General features: G+C 56.6%; 1 protein-coding gene across 1 annotated transcript in view; it reads left to right on the top strand.

Moving 5' to 3' along the window:
- Positions 1–17113, top strand: part of PTPRN2 (protein tyrosine phosphatase receptor type N2) — a 742666-nt gene extending 725553 nt beyond the window's left edge. Inside the window, exons 22-23 of the mRNA XM_057304523.1 lie at positions 10955–11028; positions 15545–17113. Coding sequence (XP_057160506.1) covers positions 10955–11028; positions 15545–15616 — 146 coding nt within the window. The 3' untranslated portion in view covers positions 15617–17113. The remainder of the gene's footprint in view (positions 1–10954; positions 11029–15544) is intronic.
- Positions 17114–20934: the final 3821 nt, after the last annotated feature.

The following is a 20934-nucleotide window of genomic DNA, read 5'->3' as shown; positions in this document are numbered from 1 at the left end:
CATACAGCACGTGTCCGTCTGTGACGCGATTAGCTCACTTAGCCTAGCGTCCTCCGGGCTCGCCAGGGCGCAGGTGGCTGGATCACAGTCCGTCGTGTGGGCAGACCACACTTGCTGACACATCACCCCCGGTGGATGCACGCGTGGGGTGCTTCCAGCCTGCAGCCCTGTGCCCCATGCTGCCGCGAACGTGGGTGCGCACACGCTTCTCTGAGTTTCCACTTCTTCCTCTTCTGGGTGCAGACCCAGCGTGCAATTGCTGAACCACACTGCCCTACAGAGGACGCGCCACACTGTTTTCCACAGCGGCTGCCCCGCTTTGCTCTCCTGCCCACGGCTCACTAGGGGTCTAATCACGCCACGTCTTTTCCAGCATTTGCTATTCCCTGAGTTTTTGGAAGTAGCCGTCCTAAGTGTGTGGTGTCTGTGGTTTTGATTTGCATTTTCCTAATGACTATGATGTTGAGCGTCTTTTCACGTTTGTGGGCTATTTGGACATTTTCTTCGGAAAAATGTCTACTCAAGTCCTTTGCCCATTTTTTAATTGGGCTATTTGGTTTTTGTTGTTACTGAGTTATAAAGGTTCTTTATATATTCTGAATATTAATCCCTTATCAGATATGGCATTTGCAAATATTTCCTCCCACAGAATGGGGAAATTCTATGGGAGAAGATTTTTCGTTCTCTCAATGGTGTCCTTGGTGCACGAGAGCATTTTGTGTTTATGAAGTCCCATTTGTCTATTTTTCCTGTTGTTGCCTCTGCGTTTAGTGTCGTATCCAGCAAATCTTTTGCCAAAGCCAATGCCATGAAGATTTTCCCCACGTGAATCACTAGACCGTACTCCTGAAGCTAGTATGACCCTGTATGTTAACGACACTGGAATTAAAATCTAAAACTCAATGAAACTAAAAAACAAAAAATAAATAAAAGCAATAATATACACGTGCCTGTCAAAATGTGACAAACTAGTGAAGCAAGAAGGGTGAGTTTTCATGCCTCCTCGCCTTCACCTGTGGATGTGACGACCCTTAACTCGTGCATCGTTTTAGGCCTTTGTCTATGATCACGTGCAGTTGTTACTTATTTAGCTGATTACAACTACGTTTTCCCTTGAGTAATACATAATCGACATGCAAATAGGCAGAAATTTTTTAAGCCTATCCCCAGCTTCGTTTCTCACATATTCACATTTCGGTGGTGTCATGCAGGGCTCCGTGGATGGCAACGCTTTTATACCATTTCTCAGGCAAAGACATTTGGGCTTCGCTCACCCAGGGTCGCACAGCTGTCAGGTGACCTCGCTGGGACGTGACGTCATGGCCCGTGTCCTTGATAACGGTGTCGTACCGCTGCCCCTTCCGTGCTGCAAACAGACCCACACATTTTTAAAGTCCACAGCGAATTGTCTGGTGTAAGAAATGCACGTCGAACCCCCCATGCACTCTCACCTTACACCCACGAGGAGGCCTATTCTTAAAAAGAAAAAAAAAGATTTACCCGTAAGTTTTCTTGTAAGAGATGGTAACTTTTAATAGGTCACAGTTGGGGCGCTGGGTGGCTCCGTCAGTTGAGCGTCGACTCTTGATTTCAGCTCAGGTCATGACCTTGGGGTCGTGAGATCAAGCCCCGAGTCAGGCTCCACTGTCAGTGGGGAATCTGCTTCGGATTCTCTCTCCCTCTACCCCTCCCCCTACTCGCACTGTTTCTCTGAAATAAATAAATAAATCTTTAAAAAACAATACAGGTCAAGTAGAAGATGGGACACTGGCTTTGGGAGCCAGGAGAGACGACAGAAAGGTCCCCGGACCGGCCGAGGAGCCCTGCCTGCTGCGTGTGCCTTCACACCCTGACTCAGGATCGACTTCGGGTAGCGATGTCAAAATAGCTTCTTAAAAATGTCTCCCGCCTTGCCGAGCTGCCACTGCAGTGCGACACCGTGTAGGTTTACGGTGCACAACGTGGTGACTGACGCGTGTGTGTCATGAACCGATGCCGAGGTAAGGGCGGCGAGCAGCTCCACCATCTCACAGCGACAGGATTCTTTTCTGTGGTGAGAACACGGAACGTCTACGCTTCTGGTTAACTTTCCAGTATATAATGGTGTTGTTAACTATCCAAATGTCTGACTTATAATAGCTCATGCCTCCTTGAACTTTTTCAAACCTGTCACTCCTCCAGAGATGCCCTGTTCCATACGCGGCCATTAGCCACGCGTGCTGACGTGAGTGGATTAAAACGTGAAAATCAGTGCCTCCGTCATGCTGGCCACACATCGCGCACCCGATGCCACACGTGACTCGGGACCGCCACGGTGGGTGACACAGCACCTCGTCATTGCAGGGAGTCCCACGGGACCACGCGGCGCTAGGGAACAGCCCTGAGGGTGGGCACCCCGTTTCCCCCAGCCCTGCCACGGAGGCCTCTGCACTGATTTCCCTGCTCAGTCCTGACCCCGTCTGTTCTCCACGCAGCGTCCACATGGCATCTGAAAGAGCGAGCCCTCGGAGGCCCTGCTGAGCCCTCCCATCTCACCCCTGTGTGCTCAGGGCCTGCAGCCTCTCTGACCTTGGGGCTCAGGGCCTTTCACGTGCTGCTGCATGGCTCCTCAGCTCCTCTCTCCTCGCCTGGGTCCCGCCAGGCCTCATGACCACTGCTACCATACTGCAATGTCTTTCTTGTGGCAAAGCCATAGAAGTGTCGTTTCAACCTGGTGTTTACAGAGCACCTTGCCAGGCCATTGTAGGAAGAGGCATGGTGAACAAGGCAAGAAAACGAGGTCACCCTCCCTGAGTTTATCCTCTGTGGAGAGAAACAGACGGAGCCTGAAGCTCGGAGATTGTGGGGGTGGTACGTGCCATGAGGACCCTCACCTGGGGTGCACGGTCCTGGGGGTGCCTCACCCCCACCTAGGGCAGAGTGCTGACCAGAGCTATGGACTGTTGCCCTCAGAACAGAAGGGGGCCTGAGGCTCATTCGTTCAGACGCTTTGTTGTAAACTGAGGCATTAGATCTCAGAGGTTTGGCGACCTGCCAGGGGGCCTCCAGCTGGCCGGTCGACGCAGAGCCCTGGTCTTTCTGCAAATGTCAGAGCCTAGCAGGTTGAGATGGCAGAGGGTGGCAAGACCCCTAGAGTCAGCACGCAGAGACACGGGCGGCGGGCGTGGTCGGGGACTGGGTGAGCAGGGGAGCTGGGGAGAGTTTGTTTAGGGCCTGGAATGGCAGACCCACTGACTCAGGTCAGTCTGGAGCCAGTCGGGAAGCAACACTGCAGGCAGGGGCTGGCGGGATTGGCTGGACGAGAGGGGTGGAGTATGCAGGAGGCCCGAGCGTGTCCTCACCGTGGGCACATCCGTGGCCATGCACATGGCCGGCTCTGCCACAGACAAGACTGGTTGGGAGAACAGGCCACAAAGAATGGTGTGTGTCAAGGGGGCAATATCGCTTTTTTTATGTGTGGCTGAAGCATTAAAACCTGAAGAACCAGAGGAAAAGGAATTTCACAGAGAGTCTGGCTTCAGCGTGACTTCAAAGCCGAAACGCTCATCTCCAGCTTCATGGACGTCTCAGGCTGACAAGGTGGCCAGAACACGGGGAGTGCCACTGTCGCGGGAGACGTGGGTGGGGCGGGGCCCTCGTGAGCGCTGCCGGTCGGGGGTGTGCGTAGTTCTTCCCTCACCTGCTTGTTGCCACTCGATCCACACTTCCCACCCCAAGCTGCCTGGTACGGCAGCGACAGGCACGCGGGGTCGGACGGGGCAGAGGGTGTGCAGAGCTGGGAGTCCCACACGCTCTCGGCCACCTGCAGCCCGGACTTCGGGGAGCATCCCGGGAGTGGCATCTCTGGGCTGTGACCCCGGCCAGGGCACCCCGTAGGCAAGCTGGTTAAGGGAGAGGACAAGACAGGGCGGGGCCGCTCACTCCGAGGAAGCACCATGAGCATGACAAGTTTGGGAAATATTGGGAACCGTGCTCTACGGCTCATCTCCTCAGTGGTTTCCGTCCCGTGGAGCGAGCCATCATGGATGAGCGGTGCAGGGATGGGCTGACGGCTCTGGGTCCCCGTGAGGCTGGCCTGCATAGCAAGAGTCCCTCCCTCCCACACCTCCTGGGTCAGATCTGCTCACGTGGCCTCCTGGGGTCACCCACGGCGCTCCTCCCCAGTCTGACTAGTCCGTGGGCAGACACACAGACATGCAGCGCACTTGAGACAGCACAAAACCTGGGTCAACCCACCCTGACTTGGTTGGTGTTTGGGCCATCCCTCCTGTGAGCTCACTTCCTTCTGCTGGACCAAGGGCCGCCAGCTTGTCCATGTACTTGTCCCCCTTCTCCGTGAGCGGCGTCACCCGTCTGTCCTGCTGCCCCCAGGCAGGCTGCTGCACGCACTGGGCCCTGCCACACATGCCCGGTGGCTTTGCTGCCAGCTCTCCAGCAGAGCTCCGCCCACCGCCAGCCCAGGGAGGCTGCTCCACTCGCATCTGTGACCCTCTCCCTAGAGACCCCAGAGGCCTCCAGGGAGGCTGCCTGTGCCCAGGCCCTTCTGGACGGCAGTTCCTGCCTCGTGCTCATTTCCTTCCCACACGGTGAGGGCATGTCCCTGCTCCTGCTGAGATCCCCGTCCATTCCTGGTGGCAGGAAGTCCCCACACACAGCCATCCTGGTCCCTTGGCAGTGGCAGCTCGCAGGCTGCGTTAAGTAGGGTTCTGAGGCTTTAGCAAGAAAGGGTGCTGTCTGGCCGGGGCAGCGGTATAGGGAACGGTGCCTCTGCCCTCTGAATTAGGGACTCTTTCATAAGCACCCCCCACAGTCACCTGGGCTTACGTAGGACAGAACAGTCCCGCGCTGTCCTTCCAACCTCTGGGCTTCCTCCTGACGCCTCCTTAGGGTGTCTGTTTCCCCATTTCCACAAAGCCGGGAGGAGTCCATGGAAGAGGGGCCCAGTGCTTCGCCGTGGGCACCGACAGAGCCTGGAATCACTGTGCTCAGCACCGTCCCCAGCCAGGCCATGGGCTCTGACTTTCTGAGTCAGAAGCAGAGGTGAGGACTGATGGGGGGGCGGCAAGCAGAGCCCGCGCTGCCACTTTGGTGAGCGGTGGAGGGTCAGTCACCCTGAAGGACTTATTTCTCTGTTCAAGAGCAGCCCTTGCGGCCCGGCCTGGCTGGCTTCTGGGTGCCCACCACACAGGCACTCGGGAGAACCTGCCTGAGCCGCAGACTCCCCGGCGTGAGCCGTCGGCGTTCCTGGTGGCTTGGCGGGGGTCCTGCAGGCCCCTTTCCTGCCGCTGCGGATGCCCTCCCAGGATACACTCGGGCACATTCGTGACCCGGGCGTTTCTCTGGGCTGCGGGAACCTCATGCAGGAGGCTGGACCACACCTGCGGGCTTCCACAGCCCGTGCTGCCTCTGCACCCCCTTCATGCCCTGTGCGCTCGGCACCTGCTGGCATGAGAGGCAGCCACACCTGTGCATGGCGGCATGCTCTCTGAGTGCTGGGCCGTCCCCCCTCTTCTGTCCCTTTTCACACTCAGTGGCCAGTGTGCTCACTTACACCTGGGCGCACGTGCTCCGAGACCGTGGGTGCCCCCGGGGTGTGGAGGCTCCCCCGCTGGAGGACAGGCCGTCAGGACCCTGAGCAACCCCACCTTCTCCGGCAGTCCTGAAAGTCACGGTGGGTTTGAAGTGAGCGTGCGCACTTTCCGAGACTTGGAGGCATCTCCATTTCTCCTGAAAAATGATTTAGAATTTGTTTTTTTTAAAAACATGAAAAATATTTTGAGTTTGGGTCCTGGTATACTTGATTTTCAAGGGACTAAGATGCAGATTTGTCTCCTTTGATCCAGTCAGACAAAGAGATTCTAACTCATCTCAGACGTCAGCAGAAATCCCCCGGCTGTGATCTTTACAGGCCTCCAGGTGGTTACGGGCATCAGAAAGTGTTTGGCACAGAAGGCGCGGGACAGCGCGTGCGTGTGTGCGAGCACATCCGGCGTGTGCGAGCCCGTGCCAGGCGTGTGCGAGCCCGTGCCAGGCGTGTGCGAGCGCGTCCGGCGTGTGCGAGCCCGTGCCAGGCGTGTGCGAGCCTGTGCCAGGTGTGTGCGAGCGCGTCCGGTGTGTGCGAGCCCGTGCCAGGCGTGTGCGTGTGCACACCTGTGGGGGTGGCGCCCACAGCCGCCGGCTCTGGTCCTGCGGAAGGAGGCAGAGCGGTGGCCGTGCGCGGTGGGCCCGGCTCTCCTCCCGCAGTGTTGGGCCACTTGGCGCCTTCAAAGGCCTTCAGCCAGAGCAGAGCCGTTGCTCGGCGCCTCCTGACGGCGGAAGGGAGACCACCTGCTCGTGCAAAGTGAAGGCTCTCCCTCTTGCACGCTGGACACACGTTGCCATTATACCTTGAAGAAAAGCGCACAGGGGAGGCCCGCAGTTTGCAGACCTTGTGGGTAAAAACACCGTACGGAAACTGATCTACATGTATTCAGCCTCACCACGGAACGCGCTGCCGGAAGCCGTGCGGAGCAGGGAGCATGCGCAGACCACGCTCCCGCTCGTCGCGCGCACCTGCGAAGAGGCCACGCTGGCCAAAGTGGGTGGACAGTCCACACCAGCCCTCAGCCGGGAAGCAGACTCCAGGAGAGTTCGAAGCCACCCCCATCAAGAGCTTGGTTTTCGTGAATCCATTTCTTGAATGCATTCTTTCACACACACAAAAAGTTTTAATGCTTTCATACTAGTGATCGCTAGATGTTCATTGTTTAACGGTTAATACTTTTTATCTAGAGCTTAAAAACCTCTCCGGTCTTAAAAATGTATTTCGCCAATGCGTAAACTTGGAAACCAATGAACCCTGGGTGAGATAGAGACTAACAGTGATGAATGTTCGTGGAGCGCGCACTGGAGGGGCCGGGTGTGCGCGCTAGCCAGCCCCGCAGCGCCCAGGGGCAGACGCCGGGGTGGGCAGGGGTGGCCGCTCGTGGGGCCGTGGCGCTGGGTCCGGGCGGCGCCTCCCGTCCAGGGAGCACAGCTTGCGCTGGGCCGCAGAGCGCAGTCCTGCAGGCGCTCTGCTGTGGGAGTAGTCGTGGCGCGTCTCGGCGGGAAGCACAGACACCTCCGCCGTGGCTTTGCTCGCGTGCAGCCTTCTGCTGCTGCTGACCGCGCACGTGCTTTCCCACGGGGCCCCACACCCCGGAGGGCCGTCCGCCTAGAGTTTCACGTGTTGTCAGCAAAACGGAACTTCTGAAGAGAGGGCTTCACTTTGAATGCACTAGAGGGAGCTGCCTAGATTTGGGGGACCTCAGCAAATCCCTTCATAAAGTGAGGGAGGACTCCCAGCCCCCGCCGATGGGCTTTATAAGTGCGGGTTCTGTTTGGTGCTCCCCACGGAGCCGCGTGCCGAGCCGCTCCGACCGCCCTCCCCGTGTGTCCCCAGCGCTCAGACAGGCCACGGGCTAGTTCTGTAAATTCCTCTCTCTGCACACACTGCAAATAACTTGTTCTCGCAATCCTGACAAGCAAGGGGACAGTAGCCATCCACGCCACACAACAGCCTTTACTTTATAATTCCATCACTTCCCCGAATTTAGTTCTGGACGGTTTTAAGCGTGGTTTGTCCTCCTCAAGAGTCCGACTCTGGCTCCAGGCAAAGTGGGGTTCTGAGCTAGCTCCCCGCCTGGTTTAAACTCCTTGTCTAGGGACGACCAGATCAGCCTTCCCCTCCTGTCCCTCCCTTTCCCTCACAGACAGTGGTCCAGAGGGCGTCCTCATGTAACAAAACAAGAGAGGCTACTTGTAGCATTTTATCCAAGGATCCTGCTGGCTCGGGACAGCTGCCAGCGGCCATCGTCCGTGTGGACAGCGCCCAGGAGGGAGGGCTGCACGTGTCCCCAGACTGAGCCGTGGCGTCCAGCAGGGACAGCCTGCCTGCGGTCCCAGCACACGGAGCAGCCCCTCGGAATGACAGAGCGGCTGGAAGAGGCTTTAAAGCCAGCTTCAAGGACTAAAAGAAAGTGCCCTGAACTGCCTCAAAAAGAGAGGGGTTCTAGCTAAGTCCCGATCCTACGTGGGGCTCTTGGATTTCGTTTCGGGAGGGCTGGGACTCGTCTCTGCCTGTCACACTGGGGTCCACCCCACACCTTGAGGTCGTGGGAAGGATCGGCTACGCGCACGGCTGGGAGCCAGCGTGGACTGAATCCGAGCAAATTGATTCCCCAGAATGTGCGAGCATCTCGCGTGCCGTCGGTGCCATGAATCGTGCCCGCGTCATGTCGCTCCGCGTCGGACCCCGCAAGGACCCTCGGCGCCGTGCCCGCTGGAGACCCCACAGCAGCGGGGAGCCTCACACTGGGGCAGGGTCGCACCGGGAGCACCTGGCACCGGGCCCGCAGGTGCGGGGAGCAGGCCCGCAGGCCGGGTTGCGGCTGCCCACACCGGGTGCTTCCGACCACGCCTGCTGGAGACCTGCAGTGCCACGCATGGGAGGAGCAAATCCGCGCCCCCCTCGCTCCCTCTCCACGTAGCATTTAACCTTCCTAAGGCAGGCTTGTGTCTTGAAGCAGCCAATTTCTGTGGCGGTCATCCCCATAGCTCGCATGTGGGCCCCGAGGGCCTGGCCTGCTCTGGGAAGGCGTGGCAGCGGGTCCTCAGACCGTGGCCGCCATGGAGGCCCCACACGCCGTGGCCTCCAGACCCCACCACTTGGCTCCCTCTCTTCTCCATCTCCCCATTTAGTAGTAGAGCAAACTCTTTGTTTCAGGCTGTCTCAGATTCGTGGGTTCCCTTTATTTCTATTTCTTGTTTTTGGTCCCTTGTTGAACTTTATTTTTCTGATGTAAATTGTAGTGAACACGCAGGGCAGTGTTGGTTTCCGAAGCAGAATTCAGTGATTGCTCACACACAGCACTCCGTGTTACACACCAGAGCCCTCTTTAATGCCCTTCACCACTCGCCCATCCCCCACCCCATCCCCCCATCAACCCTCCGTGTGTTCTCTGTCTTTAAGAGTCTCTTAGGGTTCCGTTCTCTCTCTCCTTTTTTCCCTCTTCCCCTGCGTTCACTTGTTTTTGACAAACATTGTTGAAATGTCTGTATTACTCAAAGCAATCTACACATTTAACGCAATCCTTAGCAAAATACCACCAGCATTTTTCACAAAACTAGAACAATCCTAAAATGCGTATGGAACCACAACAGACCCCAAATAGCCAAAGCAGGAGGCATCACAATTCCAGACTATAAGCTCTATTACAAAGCTGTGATTATCAAGACAGTCTGGTACTGGCATAAAAACAGACACGTGGACCCACGGAACAGAACAGAGATCACAGGTTCCCTTTAAAACAAGGTTGTGTTTACTGAAGCCTCTTCAACACCTGAAGAGCAGCCTGCCCAGGACCTGACCCCTGTCTTTTCCTTGAATGAGTTTCTCAGTGGACCCCAACTGCCAAGCTCCCTGGGGGACGGTTTCAAGACAGAGTTTTCCTCTCCTTCCTGTGAAGCCCCTGATTTAACACTCGGGGAAACTCGTGGTGTTCCCGTACCCAGTAGGATGGTATTCCGTATCCGGAAGGACCGCGGCTTAGTTCCCGTAAGGCCACCACATTCACTGGGAGCCTGCGACGTGCCAAGCGCCGTCCCCACAGCCTCAGGAGACGCGAGCACCCCCATCGTGTCCACTCGAGGACGGGGGTGGAGACTGAGGGCATGGGGGTGGCCGGCCACAGTGGGGACATGGTGCCAGATCGTCTGTCCTTCCTGCTGGCTCTCCTTTATTTATGCAGAGACGTTTGGTTGGGCTGTGTCTCAGGACTTCCCCTGCCCACCTCTCTCCCTCTCTGCCCATCTCAACCTGCTGTGCTCGGAAAACATTGCGGGCTGCCCCGAATGAGCCCCAGAGCCCTAGGACTCGAAAAATTACAACCCCCATAGCAATTTCAAGTCCGTTGTCCTGGTCTGTGCCCGAGGGGAGCGACGTGCTCACTTAGGTTGTGCAGACAGAGAAGGCCAGGCGGGGCCTCTCGCCCCTTCTGCCTGGTGCAGCCTGGCTGCTGACCATCGCGGCCGCCTGCTCTGTGTGACCAGGGATAGACGGGCTGTCCCACCGGGACGAGGCTCGGTCTCCCCCACAGCGGGGGTGGTGGCAGCTCCCGCTCCACTGTGTTGTAACGAGCCGAGACGATGCTCGGAACAGGGCACCCAGTTTGACTCGTGGGTCCTAGTCCACCTCAGGCGACCGCGTGCTCCCAGTTCCCACATTTTGCATTTACATATTGGTGGACGCGTCTCAGCTCCTTGGGGGCTTGGGACCCAGCGCTGTTCTTCGTCTGTCTACTAGAAATAGAAAAAAGAGAACACGTGTTGAATTAATGATAAGGTCAAAGTTTCAAACCCAAATGGTATTATTTCTGTGAAGCCCGAAACAGCTCCCATGAGACATATGCTGTCTGTGGGGAGGGGTCTCTCGGTGAAACTCTGCAGGGAACACGCACAAGGGCATCTCTACCTTTTCTTGACGTTTGGAACTCTCACTGGGAGCTCACCTTTAACAGCTAATATAAGACGGAAGAGATGTATTAGTCTAATGTCTCACTACATAAAATTTAAAAAATCCTACACAATTGAAATTAAAGCTTATATGCTTCCTACTTCTAAAACATTCTCCTAAATGCCACACACACAAAAATCACCAAGTTGTCGTCTCTCGCAGCGATGACCGTCATAAGTACCTAGATGGGCATCTGACAGCAATGTCTCAGCCCCACGTTCCTGAATGAATGCTGGTGAAAACTGCCGCGCCTCGTTTTTCTAGACGAGCACAGACCTGGCAGCTGCCCGCCGGCCGGCTGAGGCATGAGTGTCATCATTCTGAATTGGCCTCTCAGCCCGAGGGGAGCCTGACGCAGGCGAGTGACAGCGAGCGCGGGTCCTGTCTGAGCCCAGCCCCATCTGTGTGTGTTGTTCGTTGTAGGTGCAAAGGAGATTGATATCGCAGCGACCCTGGAGCACCTGAGGGACCAGAGACCGGGCATGGTGCAGACAAAGGTACTGCCGGCCCGTCCTTGGGGACGGGGGGGGGGGGGGTGACAGGGGTGTCTTTCTGCAGGTGCTTCTGAGCAAGGAGAGAGGAGAACCGGGCTGAGCGTCTCCCATGCAGGTCCCAGGTGAGACTTAGAGGCCCCTCCAGGGAGGGGTTCAGCAACCCCCCCAGCATTTCAGCAAAAAAAAAAAAAAAAAAAAACGCAGAAAAAAAAATGCAGTAGGATCTCCAGTCTTGGGAGCCCTCCACCCAGCAGATCTGGGGAAGGGGGCGAGCATTACATTTTTATAAAAAGAGCTCCATGATAGGTGTGCCTGGGCGGCTCAGTCAGTTTAGCGTCTGATTCCTGATCTCAGGGCCATGGGATTGAGCCACACTGGGCTCCACACTCAGCGGGAAGCCTGCTTGAGATTCTCCCTCTGCCTCTGTCCCTCCCCTCTGCACGCTCTTTCTCTCCCTCTCTATCTCTCTCTCTCTCTCCAAAATAAATAAATCTTTAAAAAAAAAGAAAAAAAAGAGGTCAGTGGTAAACCCCAGCATCCTTGCAGGGGAATGTTCTGGATTCACTAAACATCCTGCCAGACTCCCCTATTTCTGGCCCTCAGAACCACAGCTCTGCCGTGTGGGCATCGAATGTCCCCAGGGTGTACGCGGGTCCTCTAGCACCTCAAAACAGCTGATTTGTGTTCTTACTGAAAAGGCCACATTTGGAACAAGAGAGAACACGAGATAGCTGGTTGGCTTTGGGTGAACCGGAGCTAGAAACGAGCTAACTCTGATGTTCCCTTAGCATTCGGAAGTATCCGTGTCCAACGACGACGCAAGCTCCCACACGTCTGTTCCAGAAAGGTCCTGAAGTCATACGATGCAGACTCTTCCCTTTCTCAGGGTAGTCCTGACACCCCGATGCTATTAACACCTACACAAAAGGCCAAAATCACTAAAAGATGCCCTTCCTTGTGCCTAAGAGGACTTGAAGTTGTAAAAAGCACTCCCACGAAGCAGACCTGACCCAAGCACCCGAGGACTGTGCTCTGCGCCTGGTGGTGACAGTTCTGGGGCCCCAGGGAGGTCACCCCACCTCCTGGCAGCTCACTGCTCCCCCTGGAAAGTGCCAGCAGCTGCCAGCCCCCTTCTGTCTGAATGTTACCAGGAGAAGTCACAGGTCACGCGGGGTCTGAGCTGGACGGGAGAGAAGACAGCCACGTCCCAATCACTCTGTTGAGAACAAAGCCACACGCCCCGTAAGGCTAAGCTGAGCACATTTTGAACCGGAAGATCATTTCCTAAAATACCTTGACAGAGTCACCTGGCTGGTTCTTTATGGCCGAAGTCAACCCCAAACACTGGGGCAAATTTAATTTCATTCTCTTACAGAACCACAAACCTATTCTAAGCAGAGTCCCAAGAAGTCTCAAAGAATCAAGGGCTGCTCCAGCCGAGCCCTTCCCCCGCCAGCCACGCCAGCCACACCAGCCACACCTGTGACCTCCACCCAGGCTCTGGCATCTGGGCGTGTGAGCAGAGCTGGGGCACAAGCAGCTCAAACTGTGCACGCACGGCCCCGAAGGGCTGTCACGAGCACCGTGCACTCAGCCCGTCCCGCTATAGCGTGTGGGGCTGTCACGGCCATCACATTTGATTGGCATGAGGGGACTTCCTCAATCATGGCACACTTTGTTTTCCTAGGGTGTTTCTTTAGTTTTGCAATTATTTCAGCCTGCAAAACACTTGCAGAAATAATACAGCTCATTCCCATGTACCCTCACCAGGTTCCCGCTGCTAGTACCTTATGTAACCACAGGTGACCGCGGCCAGTATGAGCCATTTCCTCGGGTGCAGACCTTGTCCCAGCTCATCCGTGCCCCCAGTGACCTTTCCCTGGAGCAGGACCACCCCAGATGCACTCAGTCATACATCCCTCCATCCCGCCTTGTGGGACAGCTCGGTGGCCTTGAGAGGTCTTCAGAAGAGAACTGGCAGGTGTGGCTCGGTTTTCTCAGACTGTCTCTTGCTGGGGTTGGTTCGACATTCCTGTGATCGGTTCCGGTTGTGTATCTCAGGCAGGAATGTCCCAGAAGGAGGCACGTGACCCTGGTTGCTCTCCCTACTAGGGAGGTGAGCTTAGGTCACTCAGCTCAGGGGGGTCCCCCAGGTTATTCTTCTCGGTAACGAGTGGTGTCCTGGCAGAGAGACTTGGCACTGTTCACGTCTCTTCGCTGTCCTGCTTTATCATGATGCCAGCAGGTGACAAGTAACCTGCAGGTTTTGTGCCCGGGGAAGGTCCATCCCACTAGACTGACCACGCGACTTGGCGGTGGCCTCGCGAGGGCCAGCACGGCAGGGTCAGTGCCCCGTCCCTGGATGGTCTGGCCCCACATGGCCACGGCAGCCGCACAGGAGGCTCGGGGGTGGAGAACCGGGGCCTGGTGAGCAGTGCCGCTTTAGAACCAGGGGTAAAAAGCAGATTCTGTCTCTGCCTGACTCTCGATGCTGCTTTGGGCTGTCTCCACAGACAGCCTGCAGGAAATCGGCCATTCAAGGCTCACTTCTTCGCTGCCTGCTCCTGGGTACTTCTCAGGCAGGCCTCCTCCACCCCAGATGGTCCGAGGACGCCCAGAACACAGACTCCAGGGTGGATCTGGGCAAAACCGTGGGGACGGTGCCTAACACAGTGCACACACCATTCGGCTGTCTTGTCTGCGTCCTGTTTGCCAAAAAGGACCTTGCGGCACGAGGTCCTGAGGCCCAGGGGGTGGCCCCCAGGCCCTGCCAGGAAGGGAGAGGAGGGAGAGCAGAGAACTTGCCTCACGGAGCGTCCCGGCAAGAATCAACCCTCTTCCTCTGGGTGGAGGTTCAAAAGTTGTCTTGAAGTGTGTCCGTAAATGCAGTTCCTGGAATTTCAAAGTATAAAGAAATAAGCACATCAAAGCCATGACTCTGTCTTAATGCGTGACCGCTTTGCCCGACGGTACTCCACGGAACAGAACTTCCCCTAAGGTTCAGTTTAACAAAAGGGAGATTTTTTTTTAATGTTTTATTTATTTATTTATTTGACTGAGAGAGGGAACACAAGCAGAGGGAGAGGGAGACGCAGGCTTCCCGCTGAGCAGGGAGCCCGATGCGGGGCTCGATCCTAGGACCCGGGGATCACTCCCTGAGCCGAAGGCAGACACTTAATGACTGAGCCACCCAGGCGCCCCTCTAAAGGGAGATTTCTGTGGGGAAAAGAGTGCCATACTCTGAATCCTCCTGCACAGAAGACAAGAAGGTTGCCTGAGGGCTGTTCGTGTGAACAGACGCAGTCAGATTGCGCCACGGGAGCTGGCGGTCGACCATGAGAAGCGAGGCCGCAGGAGGGCGCCGGGCACACGGGGCCGGCCTCCCTCGCCTCCAGCCTGGGGCCACTGCTGAGCAAACTCGACTGGGTGCGCCCTTGACGGCAGTTTCCAGAACGTGCCTCGGGGGGCTGTGTGCCCGCTAGCAAAGACACCGCGTTGGTCCACACGGGTCATTCCTTCGGGGCCAGTGCAAACACCAGTCACAGTCTTGTCCCGACGTGAGCGTTAAGTTATCCCACCTTCCTGTGGTGTCTGCCACTTACTGGGCATCCGAAGTGGGTCTTAATCATGATTTTTGGATTTGAAGCTACGCTGCCACTTGAATTTCAAGGATTTAAACCGTCCATATGGCTTTCCTTCATCAGAAGCTCTCAGGAGGTGATTGTGCACATGGCTTACGATTCCAGTGACTTCTCTGCTATGATCGGGAGGGGCCCATTTCCCGATGCCACGTGGCGTCGGGGGCGCCGTGTGGCAAGTGACGTGTGCCGAGGAATGGCCTGTGACCCCCGTGGAGGGGTCGGCTTTGTTCCCGTCTACCGAGCCCTCCACTTCCAGGGGAGAGAACAGTCCCAACACCGCCCTCGTTTCTACCTTCTGGTCTCGGCAGGTTTTGCGTGTGAGACGGCAGGCCCCGTCCAGCGTGTGCCCGTGACCAGGAGCTCGCGTGCACACGCACGTCTAAGGCTGGAAACGCTGTGGCTGAGGTGGGGTTTCCCGGCAGGTGCAACAGGGTGGGGCCGGGCTGCACGCTGGGTCGATGCCCATGACGGCGGTGACACTACCGCTCCGCCTTTCAAGGGAAGGTCACGTGGCTGGCTCTGTGGCAGGGCTGGAGCTCAGAGCGGCCGGTGTCTGCATCTGCCCTGGCCGCCGGGGGCCCCGCACTCTGCCGTCACCCGCGTTGTGCAACCAGAGGGGACCAGGCGGGGCTCCCGCATGCTGGTGCCTTGTAGGTGCCTCCCAGTGATAAAAGATGAGCTTTCCCATGTGAGAAATTCTAATCCCCATCAACGTGGCGTCTTATCTTGCAAACCACCGTCCTCTCCTTTCTAGGGAGATAGGCAACCTTTCTTCTTTTTCTGAACCCTTTCTTTCTGCAGAACAACACAGCAGAGCTAAAGGCTGGAGTGGAGAGGACGTGGTCGCACTCACCTCTTCCTCCCTTCTCGTCCCCCAGGAGCAGTTCGAGTTTGCGCTGACGGCGGTGGCAGAAGAGGTGAACGCCATCCTCAGGGCCCTCCCGCAGTGAGCTGCCGGCCGAGGCTGGGAGAGCCCGCACCCGCCACCGTCACTGGGAATCGCGGCGCGACTTACTTGTGTGTCCTCAGTGTCCCTGCCTCCGGTTACCGTGTGCATTCGTGTTCAACCAAATCATAGTAAGGGGAAATTTGTGGAATCACCCAATCACAGAGACAATCACTCTATCTGTTTTCACTTCCTTGAAAGAAAAACACTTTTCCTTAAAGCACACATTCACATTCTTAATTGCAAACAGCGTCCTACTGATGCTGCAGGGGTCTGTGCACCGTCTCCAAGGAGAGGGCTGGCCCGCGGGCTGTGAAGGATGGGCGGGCTCTGCGGGGAGGGGACCCAGAGAAAGCGGGCGGGGCACCACGTGCAGAGCGCCGGGTGTAGCAAAGACATCTGGCATTTGCCTCTAAGAAGGCTTATCACCGGGAGGAACCCCTGGCTTGTTCAGGAGTTAGAGCAACAAACTGTTACCATGCTGCAGCTTTGGGGGAAATAATAACATTGTCACTGCGTCTCCCCGCTGTTCCCAGGCGGGCTGCCCAACACCTGCCCCCAGCACTGCTGACAGCCCGTCTCTATCCTCCACCCCCCAGAGAAGGGCCGGGGCCTCCGGGCACACGCGTCCCAGGCCAGCTGCCCCAGGTGAGGCCTCGCATTGGCAGCCAGTCTTGAGACACATTTTTAACTTTAAAATATGGATTCACACATTGCAAAAGCGGCTGCAGCTAATAAACTCTTTCCTTGGGGATGACCAGAATTGGGGGAACCCACCTGGCAGGTAACAAACTCCGGGGTCCCCGAGGAGCACACTACCCCCCAGCAGGCACCTGTGCTCCCCTCTCAGGGGATGTCCTGGGCCCTGCCTGTGTCCAGAGGAGACCCTGGGTACCCCATTCCCAGAAGGAGATGCAGGGCAGCGTACATTTTTTGTTTTACTGGGTGTGAGATCCTAGCACCAGGGAGAAAAGTGGAAAAGGCAGCATCTCCTAGGCCTCTCCCGGGTCACCTAGGTCAGACACTGTGTGACTCGCACAGACACAGGCGTCTAGAGGCGGTTCGGACTGTCACCCCACCCCCACCCCCACCCCGGAGATGGAGGAACTCATTTCGCTGGACTCAGCGATGGTTTCTAAGAAGGCGTGCACACAGCTCTGTATGCGGCTGCTTTCGGCCTAGGGTTAGGTGTGGATACCCCCCGGTACCCTCCCCGTCCTGCTTACTGCACACGGTCTCCCGCCCTAAATAGACACTGCATCCCAGACACCAGGAGCGTCAGGAGCGCGGCCCGTGACCGGGGAGGAAGATGCCAAAATACTGTGTGTGTCTTTAAGTGGTCCCGTCATGTCATCTGCTCCGATAGATCTATAATTTTTTGCCAGAGTTGTTTCTCCCTATCTGGAACCTAAATAATGAATAGAAACTAATTTATCTGAATATAGGAAGCATATACCTACTTGTAATTTCTAACTTCTTATGTTTCGGAAGAAATCCTCCAGTGTGAGATATATAAATATATTTAATTGTGTCAGATTAAACTTTTGATTTCACATTTGTATGGTCTTTATTTGGGGAGGAGGGAGCAACTGTCCCTGCCCATCCTTTGCTCCTGGAGGCGGGGCAGCAGGTGGGGGCCTTTGCAGGGTTAGCTGTGCGCGGAGGGCCAGAGCTTCCCTTCGTGGAAGATGGTTGAGGATCTCCGGGACCAGCAGGGGCGGTGCCCTGTGCAGAGCGCCCACTCCTCCTGCACGTCTGTGCGGTGTGAGCACAGGGGCAGCCGCGGTGACCCTTCCTGCCCCGGCCTTGGGCTCCACCTCTCACCGCGAAACGGCCATCCCGGCACATCAGGGTGGCTGCACAGGGACACGCCTCCCCCAAGAGGACACACACGCGCTCAGGACTTTTCATCCTGACAAAGGGACCGGTGGCAGCACGGGGTGGGCGCTGTGGCCTGTCCTCTGCCGCCTCAGCGACCACAGCGACGCGGGGCTGCGTGTGGAGTCAGCTTGTCATGGAATCGGGTAACTGCTCACAGTGCCCGTGTCCCCCCAGGCGCTGGTGTGCGTTCCTCGAGACACCAGCCCCCGGGTCTCGCTGGATGGACACCCAGTTACATCTGTCTCTCAGACTCCCCTTTCCCGAGTCTGCCTCACATCCGAGTCTCGGCCGGGCAGCCGTGGACTTGTGCTTCCCCAGCCGTGAGTTCCTGACGCTGGGGTCCCTGATGCGTCAGGGGCACGCGTCACACCGGGGAGGATCTCATGAGAAGCACGCGTCAGAATGCACGTGGCAGACCTCCACGCCATGGAATGTTCCCCTCCCACCGTGAATATTTAGGAATGCTGGACAAAACGTACTGGAAACACGTGGTGCATACCAGCTGCACAGAGAAGACAAAGGAGGAACCCATGGTCGGTGCGGGCGAGTGTGGACACCGAGCCACGCAAGGGCCGGGGGCTGGCTCTCAGCCGCCGGCTCTGACCCCGCACAGGTGGCCCAGGGAGGTGGTGTGCTGGAAAGCGTCCAGAGCCGGCTCTCTCTGCGACCGTGGACACGCAGAGATGCGCTGAGCCTGTTGTAAGATGTGCACTCAGCCAGCACATGGTAGCGACATAGCCAGTCCTCTTCATCGTCGGGGCCACAGAGCCAACCGTTCCCCGCAGAACGCTGGCCTTCCAGGCCGCCCACCTTCCACTTCCATCAGCATCAGCAACGCCTCCTCCATCACTCGCCCACTGACTCCTGTGACGCACATACCCCTGCGAGGAGTGATTTCAACAAGGGAAGGGCGGTGAGGGACCGGGAAGGGAGCGGGACGAACACAGCTGCTAGAGAGGGGGCAAAGGGAGTCAAAGGAACGAGGAAGTGGCCCCCGTGTGTTAATACAAATTTTCGATTCATACGGTGTCGTTCCTAATAGTGGCTGTACTTAGCAGTTCATAAAATCCCTGCCGGCTGGTACCAGCCACCTGAGACACGTCTCTGCCCGGAACCCAGCAACGACGGGAACAGCCTGGACACTGGCCGGCCCAGTTGTCCTGCCGGGAGAGAAAGGCACCAGGAGACGGGGGGAGGGAGGGGGCAGGCGCCAGTCCACCCGACCCGCACGGCACAGGAACCCCAAACCAGACAAGGAGGGTTCAAAGGTGCGCCCAGCAGAACCCTCAGGTGCCGAGCATCTGGGCAAAACCAGTTGGGTGGACAACTGACGTCCCCAGAAGGACGCACCCCAGAGGACTGGATCGGCTCCCCAGAAGCAAGCACTACCGCAGGAGGAAGAGGACCACAGGGGCAGAGAGAGCTGACACGGGGAGAGATGCAGGCGACACGACAACACAGGCAGTAACGCGCGTTTGAACGTTCCCAACGGCATGTGAGAAGGACAGTGAGAACTCGTTCTGATGGCTGAGTAATATTCCAGTGTACATGGACCACAGCTTCTTAATCCAGTCGTCTGTTGGAGGGCATCTGGTTCCTTCCACGATTTAGCTATTTGCTGCAACATGGACGGCACTGGAGGAGATAATGCTAAGTGGAATAAGTCAAGCAGAGAAAGACAATTACCATATGATTTCTCTCATCTATGGAACATAAGAACTAGGAAGATCGGTAGGAGAAGAAAGGGATAAAGAAAGGGGGGTAATCAGAAGGGGGAATGAAGCATGAGAGACTATGGACTCTGAGAAACAAACTGAGGGTCTCAGAGGGGAGGGGGATGGGGGAATGGGATAGGCTGGTGATGGGTAGTAAGGAGGGCATGTATTGCATGGTGCACTGGGTGTTATACACAACTAATGCATCATGGAACTTTACATCAAAAACCAGGGATGTACTGTATGGTGACTAACATAATATAATTTTTTTAAAAATTAAATAAATACATAAATAAATAAATAAATAAAATTAAATAATGAAAAAATAAAGAACAGTGTGGCAGAAAGGAAGCAGGTTTGAGAAAGAGTCCAACGCAACTTATTTTTTTTAAAGATTTATTTATTTATTTATTTATTTATTTATTTATGTCTGCAGGGGGAGGGGCAGAGGGAGAGGGAGAGAAAGAGAATCTCAAACAGACTCCCTGCCGAGCGCAGAGCCCCACGCGGGGCTCGATCTCACGACCCAGCGATCAGGACCTGAGCCGAAACCAGGAGTCGAAGGCTGAACTGACTGAGCCCCCAGGCGCCTCCCAGCACAGCTTCTGGAAGTGAAATCCGAAGGGAACGGTTCCTTAGAGCCTGGGGAAGGCACGCACTGGGGGGACAAGCTGAGGTCAGAACTTGGGTTCCGTAGCAGGCTGGGAGCCCCGAGGCACCAGCCCTAACCGGACAACAGGGTTGAAGACGCCCCGAGACCTTCCGAGACGGGTGGAGCCAGCATTCCGGAAGGAAACAGAACCCGTGTAAGACCCCCTGCAGAGCCTTCGTCCCACGGCACAGGGGCGCTCAGGTGGCGCCAGCGCTCCGCCCCCACGCCCATGACCCTGCAGGACTGCTCTGACCCCAGGTCCCAGCCCCGCGGCCGCAGACACCTGCTGGAGGTCCCTGTTATCACAATGGCACTTCCTTCTGGACTGACCTGGGATGTGCGTCTCCCATTCACCAGGAGGGCTTTCTTCCCCTGACAACACCCAGCCCGCAGTATGCACCAGTGTATACTCTGACAGAGGGGCTGCAGCCCCTGGTCCTGAGGGGCTTCAAGATCCCTTGGAAGACCGGGGCAGTTGGGGGGCTACAGAGAACAATACAGTGCTCCCCCGGACCCTCACCAGGTGGCGGCGAGCTCAGCAGGGAAGCAAGCAGGGCAGGGTGAGGGATCAGTCACCCATCTTACAGGAGGCTCTGAACTCACCCTGACACGCGCCCTCCCCCAGTCGCCTCCAGAGACCGAGCCTGGGGTGGTTCCAACTATTCCCCTTCCAACACCGCGGGCTTCACTGCCAAGCGATTCGGGGATGCATTTTTATGAAATTGTTGCTTGAGACTCTGTTGGTTTTTTTTTTTTTTTTAATAGAAACCGTTAGATGTAATCTTACAGGAAGAAAATGGAAGAGCTGTGCCCTGCAATTCTATAACCTGAGTAATTCAAGAATCTCACAATGCCACTCTTCACACCGAGACCCTAAATCTGGGGTCACCGCAGTACGCACACCTGCTGGTTGATAAAGTCCTGGGAGCGTGAGGGTGCTGGGTCACAGCCTGGCCAGCCCCCTTGGGCCACAGTCAGCTCTGCTCCACCGCGGCCCTCATCCCTACCTCCCACAGTCAGCGGCAACCTGCCCTTACTGGCCAGACCCGCTGGGCACCATCTCACCAGCGCCCG

Source organism: Ursus arctos, unplaced genomic scaffold, assembly GCF_023065955.2.
Source record: "Ursus arctos isolate Adak ecotype North America unplaced genomic scaffold, UrsArc2.0 scaffold_3, whole genome shotgun sequence".
In the NCBI taxonomy this organism is placed as follows: domain Eukaryota; kingdom Metazoa; phylum Chordata; class Mammalia; order Carnivora; family Ursidae; genus Ursus; species Ursus arctos.
Note: the sequence above shows the minus strand (reverse complement) of the source record. Positions and strands in the feature narration are given on the sequence as shown.